Source organism: Mobula hypostoma, chromosome 2 (assembly GCF_963921235.1).
Source record: "Mobula hypostoma chromosome 2, sMobHyp1.1, whole genome shotgun sequence".
NCBI classification, from domain to species: Eukaryota; Metazoa; Chordata; class Chondrichthyes; order Myliobatiformes; family Myliobatidae; genus Mobula; species Mobula hypostoma.
The window spans coordinates 80457141-80481873 of record NC_086098.1 but is presented as its reverse complement, the minus strand read 5'-3'; the positions used below and the strand labels follow the sequence as shown (position 1 = coordinate 80481873).

The window sequence follows — 24733 nt, the reverse complement described above, 5'->3', positions numbered from 1 at the left end:
CCCCACACAGAAAGCACCTAAGGTCACAATCAAGCTGGGATCCCCTTCAGGTTCCCCTTAAATTATTAATGCCTGTGCCTCATATGAAATACCAACAGGCTGATATCTGCTATCTATATTAAATACTATGTAAAAAGTCTCGTATTTTATGCTCTGATAAAAGACTGGATTTTCCTTTTTCATTTGCGTTTCTTTACCATTCAGAATTCTGCATTGATTTTTCTGTCTATATTCAGGTGAGTAAACTTCAATGCAAAATGACTGCAAAGTGTATTTTGTTAGCGGCACTTCTTCAATGCTGTTTCTTCTTTTATTTGACTCCAGGGAATAGACTTGTACAAATTAATGGAAGCTGGTCACTTCATCTGTGAAGTGCTCAACAGGAAGACCAACTCAAAAGTGGCTCAAGCTTGTTACAAGCCTTGACAGGGATCTTGGCAATGCACTGAAGAGAATTCCTGTTGCAAGTACTTAAGCCTTAATAGTTAATGCTATTATTAAATTCAATACTGCACTGGCGCCTTTCCAATAATGTAATGTGCCATAGTGCAATACATCACAACATTGTATTTCATGTGAGGATACTGAAGTGGAACATGGGTAACAGAATAAATAGTTTTTTTAATGCCTGCATTTAGCTTCTGTGATACAACATAGTTAAACAAGAGATTCTGCAGATGTTGATAATCTTGAGCAAACACAAAATGCTAGAGGAGCTCATCAGGTCAGGCAGCATCTCTGGTGAAGAGTCTAAGCTCAAAATGTCAACTGTCTATTTACTTCTGTTGATGCTGTCTGACCTGCTGAATTCTTCCAGCATTTTGTGTATCTTGCTTCTGATAGTTATGTTTATCAAATATTTCTGGAGCAAAGGAACAAGACAGAGTCAAATAGTTAATGTCTTTAGTTACGTGGCTGAGTCTTCTTGCAACGTGGCCCCAAACACCTCAGCACCATTGAGCGTATCCTCAAGAAATGGTGCATCAGGAAGGTAGCATTTATCAGTAAGGACTCTCACCAGCCGGGATATGCCCCTTTTGCGTTACTGCCATCAGACTGTGAAGCAACCAGTCAGAATATTCTTCATTGTGCATCTGTAGAAATTTGTCAGAGTTTTAGATGGTATGCCTAAAATGTGCAAACTTTGAGGAAGATAGAGGATGTGTTGTGCCTTCTCTGTGATAGCACTTACATGCTGGTGCTGGGATATATTCTCTGATATGATAACGCCAAGGAATTTAAAATTACCCTCTCTATCTCTGACACCACCTCATTCTGGCTTCTTTCCTCTTTCCTTTCCGGTCCTGATGAAGAGTCTCGGCCAGAAACATCGACTATTTATTCCTCCCCGTAGATGCTGCCTCATCTGCTGAGTTCCTCCAGCATTTTGTGTGATTGTTACTCTGGATTTGTAGTATCAGCAGAATCTCTTGCGTTTGGGACCTGCTCCCTGTTTTAGAGTATCATATTCATAGCCTGAGGATCATACAAAATACAATGTTAATAATATTATTAACCAAAGTCCATGCAAGTTATTCTGCTGCTCATTGTCTGAAATAAGTGAATGAAGATCTTTTTCTACACATATTGCCTAGATGTGGACCATCTATTTTACTGCCTCATCCTTGTTATTCATCTGACTCTCAGGGTATTGTTTGAACACCTGTGCCATGTATGCAATGTGTCTTATTACTTGATTAACTCATCCCACAACATAACAGAGAGGTTCTTGTGAGATTATTTTACATCTAAAATAGAGTCTGTGTTATCTGTAGCCTTAAATTTTTGAGTGTTAATCTATTTGACATGAAAGCTTTAAACTTCAAATTTTTGCAATGTATGAAAGATCTCAGTTCAGTAAATTGAATGTGTTTGTGCTACATTGAGAATGCAAAATGTATACTTTCTATTAAAGGTCAACTTAATTCAGTGAAAAATTGGATGATGGTGATTATTGATAATAGTCAGAGGCACATTGGAGTTTATTGTCATCTGCACAAATCCACGTATGCACGGGTGCAATGAAAAGCTTACTCGCAACACCATCGCGGGCAAGAGCATCAGATAAACAGCAAAGTGGGAGGGAAGCAACTGTTCTTGAACTTGGCGTCATGGGACTTCAGGCTTCTCTACCTCCTGCCTGACACTAGCTGCCAATTCCATGAGGGCTCCACTCTGGAGAATTGTGTACCACAATTGCAGATCAGGGCATTCCAGAGTTCAGAGTTCAATTCTGGTATGGCTCTGTATGCTCTCCCCATGGAATGCATGGTTTTTCCCCAGGTACCCTGGTTTTGTCACACAGTCTAGAGATCTACCAGTTATTGTTTGCATGAATCTTCCGGTCAAGATGGCGCCTGTGTACAACGCTCCTCTGGTCGACATCTTCTAGATAGATCATGAAACCATCTTTTTCACTCTTACGTCTTTATATTTGCCTCTTGTCTTGAATGTGATTCTGGAACTGTTGGAGACTGTGTTTTGCTGTTTGGAGATTGTTTGGGTGCTTCAGCGTTCTGTATTCTCAGAAGATTCCAGGAGGCAGTGGGGACAATTCTCGTGGTGAGAAGGCTGCAGGAAGGCGCACGAGCTCATGTTTGACCCCATTTTGCTGATTAAAGCAACGAGGGCAATTGAGACATCAAGGCGAGTGCGGAAGTTTGGAGATTACTTGTTCCAGTGCTCTGCAGTCTCTTGAGAGGATTCTGGGAGGCAGCTTGCATGAACCTCATAGCGGGGAGGCTGTAGGGCTCTGTTTCACCGATTAAATCTCCCATTGTTCGCTGATCAAAACACTGCAGGAGATTGAAGCATCGAAGTGAGTGCAGAGGGCACGTGGTGGCTCCCTGGCTTTTGATTGGTTGCTCAGTACCAGAGAGGGAAAGGGCTGCTGCTGCTCCTGGGCACGGAGAGTATTGTCCAGTTTTTTCCCCGCATTTTTGACTATATTTTTGTCTATTTTATAGTCTTATAGTTTTTATATTCTGTGTTTTTTCCCCCATATCTTAGCGGGTTTTTATTTGTACGGGAGAAGGGATTTGGGGCTTGATATGCCTGATCTGCTTTGTTTGTTTTTTTTTTGTGTGAGGGCAGGGATGTGGGGTCAATGTGCCTGATCAATTTTGCTCGGTTTTTGTGTGGGGGTGGGGGAGGATTCAGGGGATGATGAGCCTGTTCCAGTTTTGTTTGTTTCTTTTACGGGGAGGTGGGATTTGAGATTGATGATCGTGCTGCCTTTCTTTTCTTTTTTTTCTTGGTTCATGGCCTCCTGGAGAATTGAAGAACTTCAGAGTTGTATACTTTGATAATAAGTGAACGTTTGAACCTTTGATTAGTAGGTTAATTGGTCGTTGCAGATTGTCCCATGATTAGGTTAGGGTTAATTGAGTTTGTCAGGGGTTGCTGGGGAATCATGGATTAAAGGGCTGAGAGAGCCTACTCCACACTGTATTGCTAAATTTTAAAAAAATATATAAATTCTTAAAGATAACAGCTTTATTTGTCACATTTACACTGAAACATACAGTGAAATGTGTTGTTTTTGCATCAACGACAAACGCAGCTTGAGGATGTGTTGGAACAGCCTGCAAGTGTCACCAATCTTCCTTCGCCGACATAACACACCAGTAAGTTACTAACACTAACCATTACATCTTTGGAATGTGGGAGGAAACTAAAGCACCCTGAGGAAATCCATGTGGTCATGGGGAGAACATACAAACTCCTTACAAGCAGTGGTGGGAATTGCACCCACCCCAATCGTACAATTGTGCTGTAAAGCATTGCATTGATTGCTATGCTATCGTGCCGCCCCAGTTCACCTTGATACACTCCTCAATTATACCAATGGAATATATACCTGTGTATTGTATCCAGTCAGTAATGGACACAATAAAACAGTTTGTTGTTACTAACACAATCTCAAGATACTTTAAAAATGTATGGGAGAACTTGTGTGAAGGTGGATTACCATGAATGGGAGCAGGTCAGGTCAAGTCATTCGTAACTCAGGGAGTCTTTGTCCCAAGTAATCTCTTACATATCAAGGCATAGACTAACAATTTTGTAACATAATGAGAAGTTGAAACTGACCTGTGCATTGGCAGATAACATTGTGAGATCTGTGAAAAAAGTCAAAGCCAAAATTCAAAGTACGTGTATTATCAAATTATGGCTATGTAACCATGTACCATCTTGAGATTCATTTCTTGCAGGCATTTACAGGAAAATGAAGAAATACAAGAGAATTTACATTCTACATAAATAAAGACTGACAAACAACCAGTGTTCAAAAGATGATAATTGTGCAAATTTAAATTTGGGCACCATAGTAGCGTAGCTGTTAGTTCAATGTGTTTACAGCTTGGATGTTTGAGTTCGGAGTTCTGATTCTGTCAGTCTTTAAGGAGTTTGTACATCCTTTCCATGAATGTATAGGTTTCCTCTGGGTGCCCTATCTTCCTCCCATGCTACCACATTTTGATTTGCTTTTTAGTGGGTTCGGCACAGCACTGTGGGCTGAACATCCTGTTCCTGTGCAGTTTTATTCTATGTTCTATGTTCTGTTTTGAAGACCTATCGGTTAGTAAGATAATCGGTCATTGTAAATTGTTCTGTGATAAGGCTGGGGTAAAACAGATGGGTTTCTGGGTGGTGTGACCCCGTTCCATGTTGTATCTCTAAATAAATAAACACAAATAATGCTGAGGACAGGAATTGTGGAATCCTTGAAAGTGAGTCTGTAGGTTGTGGAAACAGTTCAGTGTTGAGCAGAGTGAAGTTATCCACACTGATTCAGGAACCTGATGGTTGTAGGGTAAAAACTGTTCCTGAACCTGGTGGTGTGGGTCCTCAGACTCCTGTACCTCCTTCCTGATGGCAGCAGTGAGAAGAGAACATGGCCTGGATAGTGGGGGCGGAAGTGTCTTTGATGGTGGATGCTGCTTTCTTCTGGCAGCACTCCATGTAGATGTTCTCAATAGTGAGAAGGGCTTTGCTTATGATGGACTGGAGAAAGGGGGTAATAATGTTGATGTACATTTTTAAAACATCCAAGCCAACTACTTTTCAAACCACAGAAATATGGGATAAGTGATTGATTTAGAGATGCACCACCATAACGGGACTTCCCAGCCCAACGAGCCTGTGCTGCCCAGTTACACCCATGTGGCTAATTAACCTATTAAGCCATACATCTTTGGAATGTGGGAAGAAACTGGAGCACCCAGAGGCAACCCACAGGGAGATTGTTACAGACAGTGGTGGGAATTGTCTGGCACTGTAATACTGTTGCAATAATCACTGTGTTATCATGCTGCCCCAGTCCATAGTGGACTGTATAAAGTTTTTTCCAGCTGCTAGAGGTCCAAACAGACAAATTACTAATTAATTGTGAAAACTTGATTTAAAAAAAGCCGATATGATTTTGAACTGAAAAGTCATGGCAGATGGATTTGATTTCATGGAAGGAAAGCAGAATTGATAGAAATCCTGAAACCGTTGTTATGTTTAGAAAGAATTTATAGTAAGTTTATTAGCAAAACTGCTTTAGTGTAAGTAAATGTCAGAATTGTGCCACAAAAAATTGAGGGGTTTAAGATTTCACATGCATTCTGAGACATTCCAAACCTGTGTATTGTATCCATTGCAGTTGGGTTTGCTCTTGGTCATGTATTTGCATCTGAGGGTGCTTTCAGAAAGAATTAGCAAATAACAATTTGGACCAAATCCATGAACTCCATTCCATTGTTCTGTGGGAGAACCTTCCCTCTGGGTTCCCTAGTGACCAAAGAAAAAGGGAAATCAGAGCCATCTTCTCATTGAAAAGTCAATGCTCAGTACTTGGCCATTCCCACTTTTGCATACCTGCATCCCATTTACTTTGTGGTTATGTGCAGATCTCGTTGGTAGATTTTGTTTTCCCCGAAGCAGTTAGAATGTTTGAATGTCTTGCTGGTGTGATAAAATGGACCCTCGACCTCACAATCTACCTCGTGTGACTTTGCACCAGTACAGCACTTTCTCTGTAATGGTAACACTTCAGTCTGAACTCACAGAGTTTTGCTTTTACTACCTCAATGCACTGTTGTAAAGAATTGATCTGTATGAAAAGTATGCAAGACAGGTTTTGCACTGAACTGTGGTACATGTGACAATAATAAACCAATTTACCCTTTGTTCCAGGGCACATGTATCTCCCAGTGGTCACAAATTTTAATTCCACGTCCCATTCCCATTCTGATATGTCTGTCCACAGCCTCCTCTACTATAAAGATGAAGCCACACTCAGGTTGGAGGAACAACACCTTATATTCTGTCTGGGTAGCCTCCAACCTGATGGCATGAACATTGACTTCTCAAACTTCCACTAATGCCCCACCTCCCCCTCGTACCCCATCTGTTATTTATTTATTTATATACACACTTTTTTTTTTCTCTCTCTCTCTCCTTTTTCTCCCTCTGTCCCTCTCACTATACCCCTTGCCCATCCTCTGGGCTTCACCCCCCCTTTTCTTTCTCCCTGGGCCTCCTGTCTCATGATCCTCTCATACCCCTTTTGCCAATCAACTGTCCAGCTCTTGGCTCCATCCTTCCCCCTCCTGTCTTCTCCTTTCATTTTGGATCTCCCCCTCCTCCTCCCACTTTCAAATCTCTTACTAGCTCTTCCTTCAGTTAGTCCTGACGAAGGGTCTCGGCCCAAAACGTCGACTGTACCTCTTCTTAGAGATGCTGCCTGGCCTGCTGCGTTCACCAGCAACTTTAATGTGTGTTGCTTGAAATTCCAGCATCTGCAGATTTCCTCGTGTTTGCACATGTATTGGTATTAGTTTATTCTTGTCACATGAGCCAAGATACAATAAAAAGCTTGTCTTGCATATAGTTCATGCAGATCAAATCATTATGCAGTACATTGAGCTAGAATAAAGTAAAATAACAATAAAGTGAAAAAGCTACCAAAAAAGTGCAGTGCGGGTTAATTGATAAAGTGCAAGATCGTAACAAGGTTGTGTGGCCAAGAGTCTATTTTATTGTACAAGAGGTCTTTTCAAGAGTCTAATAACAATGGGATAGAAGTGGTCCCAAAGAGATTCGAATTACCAGATTCCCGCACTTCTACTCATTGAAAAAGGCATAAAACAGAAAGAGGAGCAAATGAAAGGAAAAACTCAGAAACAATTCAGTGAATTCATATCTGTGTGTGCACTATGGATGAGGTCAGATACAAGCTTGTGGTGCTTTAACGGACCGGCTCCAGGGCCGCCTCCTCCCAAATATTGTTGAGGGATATTGTCAAGTGTAAGGTGTCTTTTAGTTATTGAATATAGCGCCACAGGTAGACAGGATGACAAGAAAGTGCATTGCTGGGTAGTATATGGTGACGTATGGACTTTGATAATACATTTAAACTTTGAAAAAAAGGAGTTTGGCATATTAGCCTTTACCAGGCAGGGTAAGGTCAGTCATGGTTTCATGTACCATTCAGAAATCTGTTGGCAGGCAGGAACAAGCTGTTCTTAAGACTTTGAGAGTGGGTTTTCAGGTTCCTGTACCTTCACACTGATGGTAGTGGTGTGAAGAGGGCATGACCCGGATGGTGAAGGTCACTAACACAAAAAATTCTGCAGTTACTGTAAATCCCCAGCAACACACACAAAATGGAATGCAGCAGGTCAGGCAGCATCCATGGAAATAAATAAACAGTCAATGTTTTGGCTCAAGATCCTTCATCAGGAGTGAAAAGGAAGGGGGAAGACACCAGAATAAAAAGGTGGGAGGAGGGGAATAAGGATAGCTAGAAGTTGATAGATGAAGACGGGCAGGTAGGAAAGGTAAATGGCTGGAGGGGAAGGAATCTGATAAGGGAGGAGAGTGGATCATGGGAGAAAGGGAAGGAGAAGGAGCATCAGGGAGATATGGCAGACTGGTGAGAAGAGGGAAGAGGCTATTGTGGGGAATAGAAGAAGAGGGTTTTTTTTATCAGAAGGAGAAATTGATATTCATGTCATCAGGTTGGAGGTTACCCAGACAGACTATGAGGTGTTGCTTCTTCACCTTGAGAGTGGGCTCATCGTGGTACAAGAGGAGGCCATGGACCAACATGTCGGAATGGGAATGGGAATAGTAATTAAAATGGTTGGCCACCGGGAAATTTCAGTTTTGGCGGATGGAGTGGAGGTGCTTGACAAAACGGCCCCCCAATTTATGACGGGCCTCAACAATGTAGAGGAGGCCACAATTTACTTTGAACTTCGAACTTTAAAAAAAAGGTGTTTAGCACATTGGCCAATTCACAAATTTCATGACATGTGCTGGTGATATTAAACCTGATTCTGATTCTGATCTTCGTCAGTCAGAGCACTGACAATCATAGATTCATGGACCGTTCATAAACCTGATGGGGGAGCAGGAAGATGCTTCTCAGGCTCCTGTACCTCCACACTGATGGTAGTGGTGTGAAGAAGGCATGACCTGAATGGTGAAGGTCCCCAACTGTGAATAAACATAAGAAATTCTGTAGGTGCTGCTTTCACAATGGATGCTGCTTTACTGATGAAGATGTCCTTGAAGGTGGGGAGGCTTGTGTCCATGGTGGAGCAGGCTAAGTCTACAAACTTCTGAAGCCTCTTCCAATTCTGTATATTGGAACTTCCATAGCAGGCAGTGATACAACCAGAAGCCTTAACCTTAAACTCATAATCTACCACATTATGACTTTGTATCTTATTGTCTGCCTGCACCGCACTTTCTCTGTAACTGCAACACTTTCTTCTACGTTCTGTTATTGCTTTTCCCTTTTACTACCTCAGTGTGGCAATGTAACGAATGGCAGGCAAGATAATGTTTTTCACTGCACCTCGGTCCATGTGATATTAATAAACCAATTTGCAGTTTACAGTTGCAAGATGCTATTATATCTTAGAGCATCAGAGTCCAGAGTTCAAAGTTCCGATACTGGCTGTGAGACGTTTGTACATTCTGACCATGAGTGCATGGGTTTCCTCTGGGAGCTCCAGTTCCCTCCCACATTCCAAAAATGTACCAGTTACTAGGTTAATTGGTCATTATAAATTGTCGTGGGATTAGGCTAGGGTTAAATAGGTGGGTCTCTGGGTGGGTTTGTACTGTGCTGTATCTCTAAATAAAATTTACACTTACAGTAGAAAAGTGAACATTAAATGAGAGGGTGATAAAGTACATCACCCTGGCTGTTGCTAAGAGACAAGGGAGATTATTCTAAAGTACATCATCATATGGTCCTTACTAAAGAGATAAAGGTATTGTAATTATATAATTATCTGTAAAATGATCGGTAATGATGCCAACAAATTTTGTATTGTCTTTATTGATTAATTCAAAAGAATAATAGTGGATTTTCAAAACCACGCCAAATGCTGTTCGACAACATGCTCTGGTTGGAGATGTATTTTTTCAATCTGTTACAACTCCAGAAGAGATACAGTTCTTAAATTAAATTAATGGTTGTCTAAAAAAACACATGTATTGCATTAGATTCTTCGACTAGATAATGGCCTGTTCCGAGTGTGCCAAGATCAGAGTCAACTTTGAAATGCAATATTCTCAAATGGAAGTCAAAAAATGCACTTCAATTCTTATTAAATAATTCAATCCACATGCACATTTTGGTAACAGTTAACAAACTAACATTAAATGGTTTGTACTTCCTTTTTTGTTGATGTATATATTTTAAAGAGTGGGTTAAGCTAAAGAACGATGGAGATTCTCCACAATGCAGTCGAATTTACTCTGCTGTTGAATAGAGTCTATCTCAGAAGAACTAATTACGGTGCTTTTTAATGGCAACAGTCTCTTTAGCACAATCGTAAGCCAGGCACTTCAAAGGTTCTGGCAGGCCTGGACTCATGTTGTCCCAAACATCCGCGCTGGACATGTAGTGGCAAGATAAATAGAGCTTGAGCAAGAGTCAGCTGGCTGGACGTGGGAGGGCCATGGCACTTATCACACTTGTGAGCATAATCAAGATTCAACATTCAAAGTTGTTTACTGTCATTTTCAGATTGCAAGAATAAAGGAGAAGGAAATAATTGTAACTCTGGATACAATGCAGCTAAAAAAAACCAATTAGATAAAGAACACAATATAAATGTATAAGCTAGTTTAAATACATAGATTGAATGTATGTCCATAAAGTGATGCCTGACACAGGAGTATCTGTACATAAGGCGACCCTGACGGCAAATGATAAAGTAGTGGTGGGGGGGTGGCATGGGTTAGTGGGTGGAGGTGTTGATCAGCCTTACTGTTTTGGGAAAGTAAATATTTTTGAGTATGGTGGTCTTGGCCTGGATGCTATGTAGCTTCCAACCTGAGAGGAGTGAGCCAGTCCATCAGCAGGGTGGGTAAGATCCTTCGTGATATTGCTGGCCTTTCTCTGGTTCCGTTCTGTATGTATGTCCTTGGTGGTGCATAGGCTGGTGCCGGTGAGTGCATTGGGCAGTTTTGACTACCCATTGATTGCAGAGTAGAGTTAGCGATATGAATAAAAGACCACCAAGGATGAATCTTATTTGCCATATACGTTTACATGTGTTAGGAATTTACTGTGGTATTTTGGCGCAACATGTAACAAAAAACAGCAACATTCAACAATTACAAGAATAAAGAATTAAATATACTTAGAGGTTACAGCAGGGATTTGAAATAAAATGTAAATACCAACATTTGGTAATACTAAGTAATCCATGGAGGGGAATGAACAGTCAAAGTTTTCGTACCAAGAACCTTCATCAGGGCTGCCTGGACTGCTGAGTTCCTCCAGTGTTTTTCTGTGTGCTGATTCAGATTACCAGCACCTACAGAATCTCTTGTATCTCCAGGTACTGAAACTATCCGTACACCACAGGCAGGGCAATAACTGCAGAAGGAGAAACAGAGTTAATGTTTTCAGGATACTGCATCCGGGCTTCAAGTCTCCCAGTGCAGTTGCTTCTTCTGCCCAGACAGAGGATCACTGACCGCTGATACTCTGTAAGCATCATCAGGTGGACACATGGATGATAGGAAAATGAAACATCATATGGGAGGAAAGGGTTAGATTGATTTTAGAGTAGGTTAAAACAATGACACAACATTGTGGGCCAAAGGGCCTGTACTGTGCTGTACTGTCCCATGTTCTATGTCCTATGAGAAGGGTGTGCCAACTGGTTCAACTCAATGTTTAACTCAAAGGTTTTAATTTTTGGAGATTTCGGGTGTTAATAGACTGGCTTTCAGCAGAATTATTTTTTTTGTCCTCATAACAGAGGCATTAAAAGGCAAGTAATGCCTTTTAGAAAGGTAATGATCTGTCAGAATTGTGAATGTAACAACATTATGAGCATAAAGAAGGGTTTGGCTTTCCAATGCAATCCTGGTGAAGAATATGTACAGCTGAGCAAAGAGCGAGGCCAAACCAAAGGGAGGGAAGTAAATCAATGCCTTAGGCGGGGTCCAAAAACCATAACAGAGGGAGTCTGCCTTACATTTAGACACAACATCCCAATCAAAAGGAACGAATATGAGCTGGAGGAGTTCAAAGTGGGGGTGGGGAGCAAAAACAAGCTGTGGTCATTTGATTATTATGTCGTATTTTATCCATTTACTAGATGTCTTTTCTCCATAGGAATGTCATGCTTTAAGCTTGATGCTTGCTTTCTTTGTGAATGCACATCTGTGCTTTTGATGGGATAGTTTGGAATGTGATTTAAATTAGGAGAATTCTTTTGGCTTGTGACCCTTACATCTTATGTAAAAAGTGGCATTTTAGACCATAAAATCATAAGAGCTGAATTAAGCCATTCAGTCCATCAACTCTGTTCCACCATTCCATCATGGCTGATTTATTATCCCCCTCAACTCCATTCTTCAGCCTTCTCCCCATAACCTTTTCCTTTAATCAAGAACCTATCAACCTCTGTTTTAAACCTGCTAATCAATTAACCAGTTAGTCTACTAACATGTACATCTTTGGAATGTAGGAGGAAACCAAAGCACCCAGAGGAAACCTGTGTGGTCACTTGAAGAACATACTTACTCCATACAACTCTGTCAAGGTTTGCAAGCCATTAGTTCTTTCAAAAGCGAAACCCAACATCATGAATGGCAGTGACATTTCACTATCAGATGAGCTCAATGCATTTTATGTTCACTTTGAAAGGGAGAATAAAACGACAGCTGTGAGGTTTCTGCTGACCATGTGATCTGTGCGTCAGAGGCCAACGTAAGGCTGTCTTTCAGGAGGGTGAAACCTCCCAAAGTGGCAGACCCTGATGGAGTAGCTGGTAGGGCTCTTAAAATTTGTGCCAACCAGCTGGCAGGGGTATTCAAATACATTTTCAATCTCTCACTGCTATGGATGGAAGTTCCCACCTGCTTCAAAAGGGCAACAATTATACCAGTGCCAAAGAAGAGAAGAGTGAGCTGCCTTAAAAACTATTGTCCAGTAGCACTCATATCTATAGTGATGAAATGCTTTGAGAGGTTGGTCATGGCTAGAATCAACTCCAGCCTCAGCAAGGATCTGGACCCCTGGCAATTTGACTATCACCACAATAGGTCTACAATGGATATGATCTCAATAGCTCTCCATGTGGCCTTGGATCACCTGGAGAATACAAATATCTATGTCAGGATGCTGTTCATTGACAGTAGCTCAGCATTTAAAATCATCATTCCTACAGCCCTGATGGAAAAGCTACAGAACCTGGACCTCTGTAACTCCCTCTGCAATTGGATCCTTGACTTCCTAACGAGAAGACCACAATCTGTGTGGATTGGTAATAACATCTCCACCTCGCTGACAATCAACAACTGGCATACCTCAGGAATGTGTGCTTAGCCCACTATTCTACTCTCTCTATACCTAAGACTGTGTGGCAAGGCATAGCTCAAATGCCATTTATAAATTGGTTGATGATACAACCACTGTTGGAAGAATCTCAGATGGTAACAAGAGGTATACCAGCTGGTTGAGTGCTGTCACAGCAACAGCCTTCCACTCAAGGTCAGTAAGACCAAAGAGCTTCAGAAAGGGTAAGACAAAGGAACATGAACCAATTCTCATAGAAGGATCAGAAATGAAGAGAGTGAGCAATTTCAAGTTCCTGGGTGTCAAGATCCCAACATACTGATGCAGTTTTAAAGAAGGAAAGGCAGTGGCTACATTTCGTTAAGAGCTTGAGGAGATTTGGTTTGTCACATAAAACACTCGAAAGTTTCTATAGTTTTATCGTAGAGAGCATTCTGAATGGCTGCATCATCATCTGGTAAGGAGTGGGAGGGGATGCTACTGCACAAGGATGAAGTAAGCTGCGCAGGGTTATAAAATTAGTCAGCTCTATCATGGGTACTAGCCTTCGTAGTATCCAAGACATTTTCAAGGAGCGGTGCCTCGGAAAGGCAGAGTCCATCATTGAGAACCTCCACCACCCAGGACATGCCTCTGTCACTGTTACTATCAGGAAGGCACACACTCAACAATTCAGGAACAGCTTCTTCTCCTCTGCTATCTGATTTCTAAATGGACATTGAACCCAAGAACACTACCTCACTACTTCATTTTTTATTTCTGTTTTTGCACTACTTATTTCAAATTAACTATTTAATATACTGTAATTAAGTTTTTTTATAACCATCATGTATATCTTTGTACTGCTGCCACAAAGTTAACAAATTTCACAACATATGCTGGTGATATTAAACCTGATTCAAATTCAGACGTGGTGAGAATTGAACCCAGTCACTGGTGCAGTAATATCATTATGCTAACAGCTATGCTACATTGCTGCCCAATTCCATATGTTCTATATAGTTCTACCATATAAACTATAGGTTCTATATGGTTTCTCTCTATAATACTATTCTATGTTGAACCATCACTTTCCAGAGAAACAGCATCCCTGCTTGAACAAACATTGCTTTGGATAAATTGTTCTCCAATCAAAGACATTCCATCCAATTTCCAAGCTCTAATCAACAATTTAGTTCTTTATTCCCTTTTCCAAAGATGGATTATTCCTTGATTACAGAATTTCTGAATGGACAATGAATCCATAAACACTACCCTAGTATTTCCCCCTCTCTTGTTGCAATACTTAATTTAATTTTCTTTTATTTTATATATACTTATAATTGCAATTTATAGTTATACTTGCAATGCACTTCTGCTGCAAAACAACATATTTCATGACATATGCCAGTGATACTGAACCTGATTCTGATTCTAAAACAATTTACAGTACTTCATGATATACATTATTTATAGTTTTGAATTATACCATGGTGATCACTATCCAGAACATACTCGTGCCCCTGTGGCAACACCAGTCCAGGAAATCTCCCATCTTATCCGTGGCTACCTACCATGTGCTTCTCCAGGGATACACTGGCAGAAGGGAGGCAGGCAGTGAGCTCAGGCAGAGCCTTCAGATACTCAAGCAGAGACTGCAAGCTCTTACACTCCTTGACACACCAACTCCTCCCAACCTCAGAAATGACTGGTTGGGGAGTCCGTTAACTAACTTAAGAATTTGTTGCACAGTACTGCTCTGTACAAGATTTTTCATCGCAGATCCCAGTATTCAAGGGAAGGAGCAATTAAACTCTTAAGGCCCAAAACCATACGAGATAGGAGGCAAATTAGGCCATTTGGCCCATTGAATCATCTCCACCATTCAATCATAGCTGATTTATTACCCTTCTCAATCCCATTCTCCTGCCTTTGACGCCCTTATTAATCAAGAACCTTCTCCCAAAAGCATTTTGGCTCAATTTACTGAAGTTGCATAAAAGAATGAATAGGTTGAGTATACTTGCTTTGAATCACGTTTACAAGTGATCTGACCGTAAGACATAAGAGCCTAATACATAGGAGCAGAATTGGTCCATTCAGCCCATCAAATTTGCTTTGCTATTTGATCACAGGTGATTTATTTTCCCTCTCAACCCTACTTTCCAACACTCTTTTGACACCCTTACTAATTTACCATATACCTATCAGACTCCACTTTAAATATTTCCATTGACTTGGCCTTCACAGGCATCTGTGGCAATGAACTTTCATTGATTCACCACCCTCTAGCTAAAGAAATTCCTCCTCGTCTCTTTTCTTAAAGGACTTGCTTCTATTCTGAGGCTGTCCCCTCTGGTCCTAAATCTCACTCTACAGGAAACACCATCTCTACGTCCACTCTCTCTAGATCTTTCAGTGTAGCAAGAGAAGCACCTGAATTTTCAGTCCTTTTTTAAGTATGGATTTTATTATGTGTGAAGTGACCTTTGGTGAGGAATTCGATTTCCACATTTATTCTTTCCATGAACAAATGCTAGCATTCCATAAAAGTAGCATGGAAATATTTCATGCAGTGGATTACATTTGCAAACATTGTCGATGGAGCCATTTGCTTTGGATTAGGCTAGAACTGATGTTAATGTTTGACATGTGCCTATTACAGTAATTAGCTGACCTCATAATCGGCTGTTCAATATATTGAATATTAAGGCACAGCTTTCTTGTATAAATTTCACTGGTACAAGTTGTAAAATATACGCGTGAGAATAGATAGGCTGCTAAATTACTTTATTGTCGCCAAACAATTGATACTAGAGTGCACAATCATCACAGTTATATTTGATTCGGCACTTTGTGCTCCCTGGAGTACAAATTGATAGTAAATAGTAAAAATTTAAATTATAAATCATAAATAGAAAATAGAAAAAGGAAAGTAAGGTGATGCAAAAAAACCAAGAGGCAGGTCCAGATATTTGGAGGGTACGGCCCAGATCTGGGTCAGGATCTGTTCAGCAGTCTTAACACAGTTGGAAAGAAGCTGTTCCCAAATCTGGCCGTATGAGTCTTCAAGCTCCTGAGCCTTCTCCCGGAGGGAAGAGGGACGAAAAGTGTGTTGGCTGGGTGGGTCGTGTCCTTGATTATCCTGGCAGCACTGCTCCGACAGCATGCGGTGTAAAGTGAGTCCAAGGACGGAAGATTGGTTTGTGTGATGTGCTGCGCCATGTTCACGATCTTCTGCAGCTTCTTCCGGTCTTGGACAGGACAACTTCCATACTAGGTTGTGATGCACCCTAGAAGAATGCTTTCTACGGTGCATCTATAAAAATTAGTGAGAGTTTTAGGGGATAGGCCAAATTTCTTTAGCTTTCTCAGGAAGTAAAGGCGCTGGTGGGCCTTCTTCGCAGTGGACTCTGCTTGGTTGGACCGAGTCAGGTCATTTGTGATATGGACCCCGAGGAACTTAAAGCTTTTGACCTGTTCCATTTACACACCACCAATGTAAATAGGGTCGTGCTGTCCGCTACTCCTTCTGAAGTCAACGACCAATTCCTTCGTCTTGCTGACGTTGAGGGATAGGTTATTGTCTTCACACCATGCCACCAGGTTCTTAATTTCCTCTGTACGCAAACTCATCATTACCCGAGATACGCCCTACAATTGTGATGTCATCAACAAACTTATATATTGAGTTCAATGGAAACTTGGCTACACAATCATGGGTGTACAGTGAGTACAGCAGGGGGCTGAGTACACAGCCTTGTGGGGCACCGGTGCTCAGAGTGATTATAGAGGAGAGCTTGTCCCCTATTTTTACAGCCTGGGTCCTGTCTGTGAGGAAGTTGAAGATCCAGCTGCAGATCTGAGTGCTAAGGCCCAGGTTCCGGAGCTTAGGAATCAGTTTATTTGGAATGATGGTATTAAAGGCAGAGCTGTAGTCAATGAAAAGAAGCCTTACGTATGCGTCTTTATTCTCCAGGTGTTCTAAGGAGGAATGTAGGGCCAGAGAGATGGCAATAAACAAAAAAATTCTGGAGGAACTCGGCAGGTCTGGTTGCATCTGTGGAGGGAAATGAACAAAGTTTGGGCCATAATATTGACTGTTTATTCCCTTCCACAGATGCTGCCTGACCTGCTGAGTTCCTCCAGCATTTGTGTGTGTTGATCATTTGAACTTAGCACCTCTCACCTTAAATGTATGCTCTCCATTGTTAGACATTTCATAAGACCATAAGACATAGGAGCAGAAATGGCCAATTGGCCATCAAGTCTGATCTGCCATTCAATCATGGCTGATCCTTTCTTTCCCCCCCTCAGCCCCACTCCCCGGCCTTCTCCCCGTACAGGGGAGTTACTAGAATGGGTGGAGTATTGGCTGATTGGCAGAAAACAAAGAGTGATTATCCAGGGCATCAAAGGGTATGGGGTGAAAGCAGGGGAGTGGGGATGACTGGAAGAATTGGATCAGCCATGATTGAATGGTGGAGCAGACTCGATGGGCTGAATGGCCTATTTCTGAACCTATATCTTATAGTCTTATTGTCTTCATAACAACACTGTCAACCTGCACAGTAGCTATGAGTATCCTATGGACATGGGCTCCAAGATATCACTGATCCTCCACATTGTCAAGAGTCTTACCATTAATATTATATTCTGTCTTCAAATTTGACCTACCAAAATGAACCACTTCACACTTATCTGAGTTGAATTCCATCTGTCACTTCTCAGCCGTGTTCTGCATCCTATTGATGTCCCACTGTAACCTCTGACAACCCTCCAGACTATCCACAACACCTCCAACTTTTGTGTCACAAACAAACGTACTAACACACCCTTCTACTTCCTTATTCAGGTCGTTTATAAAAGTCACAAAGAGGAGGGGTCGCAGAACAGATCCTTGCAGAACATCACTAGTCACTGTCCTCCATGCAGAATACGAACCATCCGCAACCACCCTTTGCTTTCTGTGGGCAAGCCAATTCTGGATCCCATGCCTTGTTACTTTCTGAATGAGCCTGGCATGGGGAACTTTATCAAGTGCCTTACTGAAATCCATGTACACAACATCCACTGCTCTACCTTCATCGATGTGTTTTGTTAAATCCTCAAAGAATTCAATCAGGTCCGTAAGGCGTGATCCGCTCTTGATAAAACCATGCTGACTACCCCTATACAGATTATTTCTCTCCAAATTCTCATAAATCTTGCATCTCAGGATCTTCTCCAACAGTTTGCCCACCACTGAAGTAAGACTCACTGGTCTATAATTTCCTGAGTTATCTCTACTCTCTTTCTTGAACAAGGGAACAATGTTTGCAACCTTCCAATCCTCTGGTACTTCTCCCACCCCTATTGATAATGTAAAGATCATAGCCAGAGGCTCAGCAATTTCCTCCCTCACTTCCCTATGTAACTTTGGGTTACTCATCTAACTTAATATCTTTTAAAAGCTCCAGCACATCCTCTTTCTTAATGTCTACACAGACAAGAGTTTCAGTCCGCTGTAAGTTATCCATCCCCACAATCGCCAAGGTCCTTTTCACAGGAGAATACTGAAGCAAAGTATTCATTAAGTACCTGTACTACCTCCTGCCGCTCCATGCACGTTTCTACTCTCACTCCTGATTGGTCCTGATTGGCTCATCCTTTTTCTCTTCACATACTTGTAGAATGCCTTGGGGCTTTCCTTGATCCTGCTTGTCAAGGCCTTCTCATAGACCCTTCTAGCTCTCCTAATTAATTCTTGAGCTCGTTCCTGACACCTTTGTAATTTCCTAGTGCTCTAACAGTACCTAGTTTCTTAAACCTTTCATAAGCTTTCTTTTCTTAACTGGATTTTCTACATCCTTTGTACACCATGGCTCTTTTACCCTACCACCCTTTCCCTCCCTCAATGGAGCATACCTATGCAGAATGCCATACAAACGTTCCCTGAACATTTCTGCCACACATTTCCCTGAGTACATCTGCTCCCAATTTATGTTCCCCAGTTCCTGCCTAATAGTACCATATTTACCCCTACCCCAATTAAATGTTTCCCAAATTGTCTGCTCCTATCCCTCTCCAGTGCTATGGTAAAGGAGATAGAGTTGTGATCACTATCTCCAAAATATTCTCCCACCAAGAGATCTGGCACCTGACCATGTTCATTTCCCACTACCAGATCAAGTACAGCCTCTAGTTGGCTTATCTACATATTTCATCAGGAAACCTTCCTGAACACACATAACTAACTCCACCCCATCTAAACCCCTTGCTCTAAGGAGACGCCAGTCAATATTAGAAAGTTAAAATCTTCCATCACAACACCTCTATTATTATTGCACCGTTCCAGAATCTGCCTCCCTATCTACTCCTTGATGTTTCTGTCACTATTGGTGGGGGGGGTCTTTAAAAAACACATGGTGAGAAACCCTTCCTGTTTCTGACTTCCACCCACAATGACTCAGTAGACAATCCCTCCATGATTTCCTCCTTTTCTGCAGCTGTGATACTATCCCTGATTACCAGTGCCACTCCCCTATCTCTTTTGCCTCCCTCCCTGTCCTTTTTGAAACATCTGAAGCCTGGCACACTCAGCAACTATTCCTGCCCGCGTCATCCAAGTCTCTGTAATGGCCACAACATCATAGTTCCACGTATTGATCCACGCTCTAAGTTCATCCGCCTTGCTCTTGATACTCCTTGCATTAAAATAAACACATCTCAAACCATCTGGCTGAATGTATCTTTGCTCTATCATCTGCCTGTCCTTCCTCATAAACTCCCTACAAGCTGTCACTATATGTGCACCAACCGCCACATCCTCTGCCTCTTCACTTCGGTTCCCACCCCCCTGCAAATCTAGTTTAAACTCTCCCCAATAGCATTAGCAAACCTCCCTCCCAGGATATTGGTTCCCCTCCAGTTCAGGCACAACCCCTCCCATTTGTACAAGTTACCCCTTCCCCAGAAAAAGTTCCAATGATCTAAGAACTTGAAACCCTGCCCCCTGCATCATCTCCTTAGCCACTCGTTCATCTGTGCTATCTTTCCTGATCTGACCATCCCTAGCTCGTGGCACTGGAAGTAATCTGGAGATTGCCACCTTGCTGGTCCTGCTCTTCAATCTCCTTCCTAACTCCCTGAACTCACTGCGCAGGACCTCTACCCCGTCCTACCTATGTCATTGGTACCACCATGTACCATGACCTCCGGCTGCTCATTCACCCCTTCAATAATATTCTGCAAGCACTCAGAGACACCTTAGATCCTAGCATCCGGGAGGCAACACACTATCCTGGTGTCTCTTTTGCTGCCGTTGAATCTCCTATCTGTCCCCCGAACTGTCGAGTCCCCAATGACTATTGCTCCACCTGACTTCACCCTACTCTTCTGAGGCTCAGAGCCAACCACAGTGCTATTGATCTGGCTGCTGCTGCCTTGCCCAGATTGGTCAATTCCCACTGCAGAATCCAAAGGGGTCTACCTGTTGCTGAGGGGAACGGCCACTGGGTCACCCTGCTCTGATTTCCTTCTCCCTTTACCTCTCTTGGTGTTCACCCATCTAGTCCTGGAATCCTGCACTCTGGGTATAAGCACCTGCTAAAAAGTTGTATCTATCTCCTGCTCTGCCTCCCAGATGATCCTAAGTTTATCCAACTCCAGCTCTAGCTCCTTAATGCAGTATTTCATGAGCTGGAGTTGTCTGAACTCCCGCAGGCGTAGTCATCAGGGAAACTATCAGGTTCCATGAATTCCCACATCCTACAGGAGGAGCATTCCACTGCCATATCTGCCATCCTGCCTGCACTGCTCAGAATCAGAATCAGGTTTACTATCACGGGCATGTGTCATGAAATTTGTTAACTTAGCAGCAGCAGTTCAATGCAATACATAATATAGAAGCAGCGTATATTGAACAGATTAAAAATCATGCAAAAAACAGAAATAATATATATTAAAAAGTGAAGTAGTGTTCAATGGTTCAATGTCCATTTAGGAAGCAGGTAGCAGAGGGGAAGAAGCTGTTCCTGAATCACTGAGTGTGTGCCTTCAGGCGTCTGTACCTCCTACCTGATGGTAGCAGTGAGAAAAGGGCACGCCCTGGGTGCTGGAGGTCCTTAATAATGGACGCTGCCTTTCTGAGACACCGCTCCTTGAAGATGTCCTGGGTACTTTGTAGGCTAGTCCCCAAGATGGAGCCAGCTAAACTTACAACCCTCTACAGCTTCTTTCGGTTCTGTGCAGTAGCCTTCCCGCCTCTCCCCACAGCCTCCCCCCCCATACCAGAGAGTGATGCAGTCTGTCAGAATGCTCTCCACGGTACATCTATAGAAGTTTTTGAGTGTATTTGTTGACATACCAAATCTCCTCAAACTCCTAATGAAGTATAGCCGCTGACTTGCCTTCTATATAACTGCATCGATATGTTGGGACCAGGTTAGGTCCTCAGAGATCTGTTCAATGATCAACCAAGACAAAATCCTCTAACCTATTTTTTTAGCCTCAGCTTTTTCTCATCAAAGCCTCTTGGGTCAAAGCCTGACGCTCCATTTCCTTTATAATTCTGTAAATCTATTAAATGTTCCTAGAAATTTGCCTTATTTACCATTAATTTTTTATATTACCTTGAACAACTCTTTATATGGCTTGGTGTCAAATTCTGTTTGAGAATACACACACAAAATGCTGGAGGAACTCAGCAGATCAGGCAACATTTGTGGAAAAGAGTAAACAGTTGACACTTTGGGCTAAGACCCTTCTTAAGTCCTGAAGAATGGTCTTGGCCCGAAACTTCAACTGTTTACTCTTTTTTCCATAGATGCCGCTGACCTGCTGAGTTCCTCTAGCATTTTGTGTGTTTGCTTTAGATTTCCAGCATCTGAAGATTTTCTCATGCTTGTTTGAACGTACCTTCTTGACTGTGGTAAATATTGTCATGTTGAAACAGCTTTGAATATTCATTCTGTTACAAAGGCCATCACTGTACAATCATTTGAACAATGCATATCACACAACTCAAATAAATGTAAGTTTAGATATCCCTGTAAATGGATGCACCTTAGAGAGAACAAATAATTTTTTAAAAACCTATTTTTTAATGGTTTTGTAGTTATCTACAACCAGCCATGAACTCAATTTACATTTTGTGTTGCACTTCTTTCAGTAAGGCAGCTGACATAAGTCATATTATTGCTACTGTAGAAGGGTCTGCTATAATGGGAAATGATTAGACCTAATTGAGGTTACAAAAAATTTCAATAGGTGTACAATGGAGAGCATTCTGACTGGTTGCTTCACCACCTGCTACGTGCAGGATTGAAAGAGGCTGCAGGTGATTGTAGACTCAACCTGCTCCATCACGGACACAACTGGACTGTGAAAACTTGCTCTCGTTCCTCAATCACACTCTATTTACAATATGCACAAAGAAAACAGGATGCCAGAGACAGGTATTTTACAAAGTAAGTGCACGGATTGTGCTGGCAGGGGTAGTGATTGAAGTAGATATATAGGGACATCTAAGATATTATTACATAGGCACATGGATGTAAAAAAAATGGAGGGCTACATGGGAGGGAGGAGTTAGATTGATCATGGAGTAGGTTAAAGGGTCGGCACAACATCATGGCTGAAGGTCCTGTACTGTGCTGTAATGTTCTATGTTCTATGCTCTAAAGTGTCTTGCCAGTGAGTTATTCATTTCTGTTGTGCTGTCTGGAATCGTGCTTTCCCAAGGAGAAATCAAAGTGCTTCAAGTACCTTAAGCTTTGACTTCAATTTTGTATCATTCTTTAATCTTTATAATTGTTGAACATTGTTGTTTTTTGTTGCACGTCTCACCCAGACCAACACACCACAGAAAATTCCTAATACATGTAAATATATATGGCGAACAAAGTTTATCCTTGATCATTGATTCTTGACCAAGCCATCTCCTTCGAAACAGGGTAAAGACCAACATGGCTGAGACAAGCAAGAACATCACGTATATCAGGAGTACAGGCAGGCTGAGACTTCCTCCCAGGGTAGGGGAACTAACAACTAGAGGGCACAGGCTTAAGAGGTAAAAAACTTGAAAGGATCTTGAGGCCAACTTCTTCCTGCAGACGATGGTGGTAACATGAAATAGGCTGCCAGAGGAAATGGTTGAGGCAGGTGCAATTACAACATTTAAAAACTTTTGCATTAGTAGATGGATAGGAGAGTGGAAGAAGCCAGGGGTGCGTGAGACAGTCCTCATTGAGGAATTGGAGGTGGAGATGGTCGAGATCCTTTAAATTCTTTGGCATTATTAATTTGGAGGATCTGTCCTAGGACTAGCATGTAATTGCCATCACAAAGAATGCACACTATCACCTCTACTTTCTTAGAAGTTTGTGAAGATTCGGCACGTTATCTAGAACTTTGACAAACTTCTATAGATGACTTTTGAACTCATTGTCTTGATTAAAAATGGCAAGCATGCTATATACCTTCTTAACCACCCTATCAACCTGTGTAGTCATAGAGTCATAGAGAAGTACAACACAGAAACAAACCCTTTGGCCCACCTAGTCCATGCTGAATCCATTTAAACTGCCTCCATACCCCTACCATCCATGTACCTATCCAAACTTCTCTTAAATGTTGAAATCGAGCTTGCATGCACCACTTGTGCTGGCAGCTCCTTCCACTCTCTCACAATCCTCTGAGTGAAGAAGTTTCCTCTTGTGTTCCCTTTAAACCTCACCTTCCACCCTTAAGCCATGACCTCTGATTGTAGTCCCACCCAACCTCAGAGGAAAAAATCTGCTTGCATTAACCCTATTTATACCCCTCAAGGCCTTGTATACCTCTATCAAATCTACTGTCAATTTTCTGCATTTGAAGGAATAAAGTCCTAATCTATTCAATCTTTACTTATAACCCAGGTCCTCCAGACCCAACAACATTCTTGTAAATTTTCGCTGTTCTCTTTTAACCCTGTTTACATCTTTCCTGTAGATAGGAAAGATGTAAACTTTTTTTCAGCCCATTTTTCCAGCTGATGCAGATCCCACTTCAAGCCATGACAGCCTTCTTCTCTGTGCACTACACTCCCTATCTTGGTGTCATCCGTAAATTTGCTGATCCAGTTGACCACATTATCCAGATCATTGATATAGATGACAAACAACAAAGGACCGGGTGGCACAGCACTAGTCACAGGCCTCCTGTCAGACAGGCAACTCTCTACCACCATTCTCTGGCTTCATCCACAAAGCCAATGTCTAATCTAATTTCCTACCTCATCTTTAATGCCAAGCGACTGAACCTCCCATGTGGGAATCTGTCAAATGCCTTGCTAACTCCATGTGACCAATATCCTCTGCCTTGCCTTCATCCACGTTCCTAGTAATTTCCTCAAAAAAACTCTATAAGATTGGTTAGACATGATCTACCACGCATGAAGCAATGCTGACTATTCCTGATCAGTCCATGTCTATCTAAATACTTTTATATCCGGTCCCTTAGAATACCTTCCAATAATTTCCCCACAACCGATGCCAGATAATTTCCTGGTTTATATTTAGAGACTTTTTTAAACAGTGGAACAACAATGGCTAGCCTCCTATCCTCTTTTACCTCTCCTGTTACTAAGGACGATTTAAATATCTCTGCTAGAGCCCTGGCAGTTTCTGCACTTACCTCCTGTAGGGTCCAAGGGAACACCTTGTCAGGCCCTGGGGATTTATCCACCCCAATTTGCCTCCTTCTCTATAATCTGTACAAAGTCATGAAGTTGATGCCACTTTGCCTCACTTCTATAGAATCTGTGTTGCTTATAACGCTTGCCCTCTGATCCAGGCTGCATCCTGGTAAAGAAGTTTATTATTCTTTCAATATCTGCTGAGTGTGCCATTCAAATGCTGTTTTTCTTAGGAATTACTCAGAACATGTGAACGTCAGAATGAATTGTAA

The 24733-nt window shown here is 41.9% G+C and overlaps 1 protein-coding gene across 5 annotated transcripts in view; it reads left to right on the top strand.

Moving 5' to 3' along the window:
- Positions 1-24733, top strand: part of hmgcll1 (3-hydroxymethyl-3-methylglutaryl-CoA lyase like 1) — a 149920-nt gene that overhangs the window by 110552 nt on the left and 14635 nt on the right. The window contains exons 9-10 of one of the 5 annotated variants that reach the window (XM_063071470.1): positions 325-467; positions 1314-1920. The exons of 1 other annotated variant lie outside the window; for it this stretch is intronic. In XM_063071470.1, the coding sequence (XP_062927540.1) occupies positions 325-426 (102 nt within the window). In that variant the 3' untranslated portion in view covers positions 427-467; positions 1314-1920. Of the gene's footprint in view, positions 1-204; positions 237-324; positions 1921-24733 lie in introns of those variants that run through there. 3 more of the 5 variants (XM_063071490.1, XM_063071480.1, XM_063071462.1) reach the window with 3 other exon arrangements.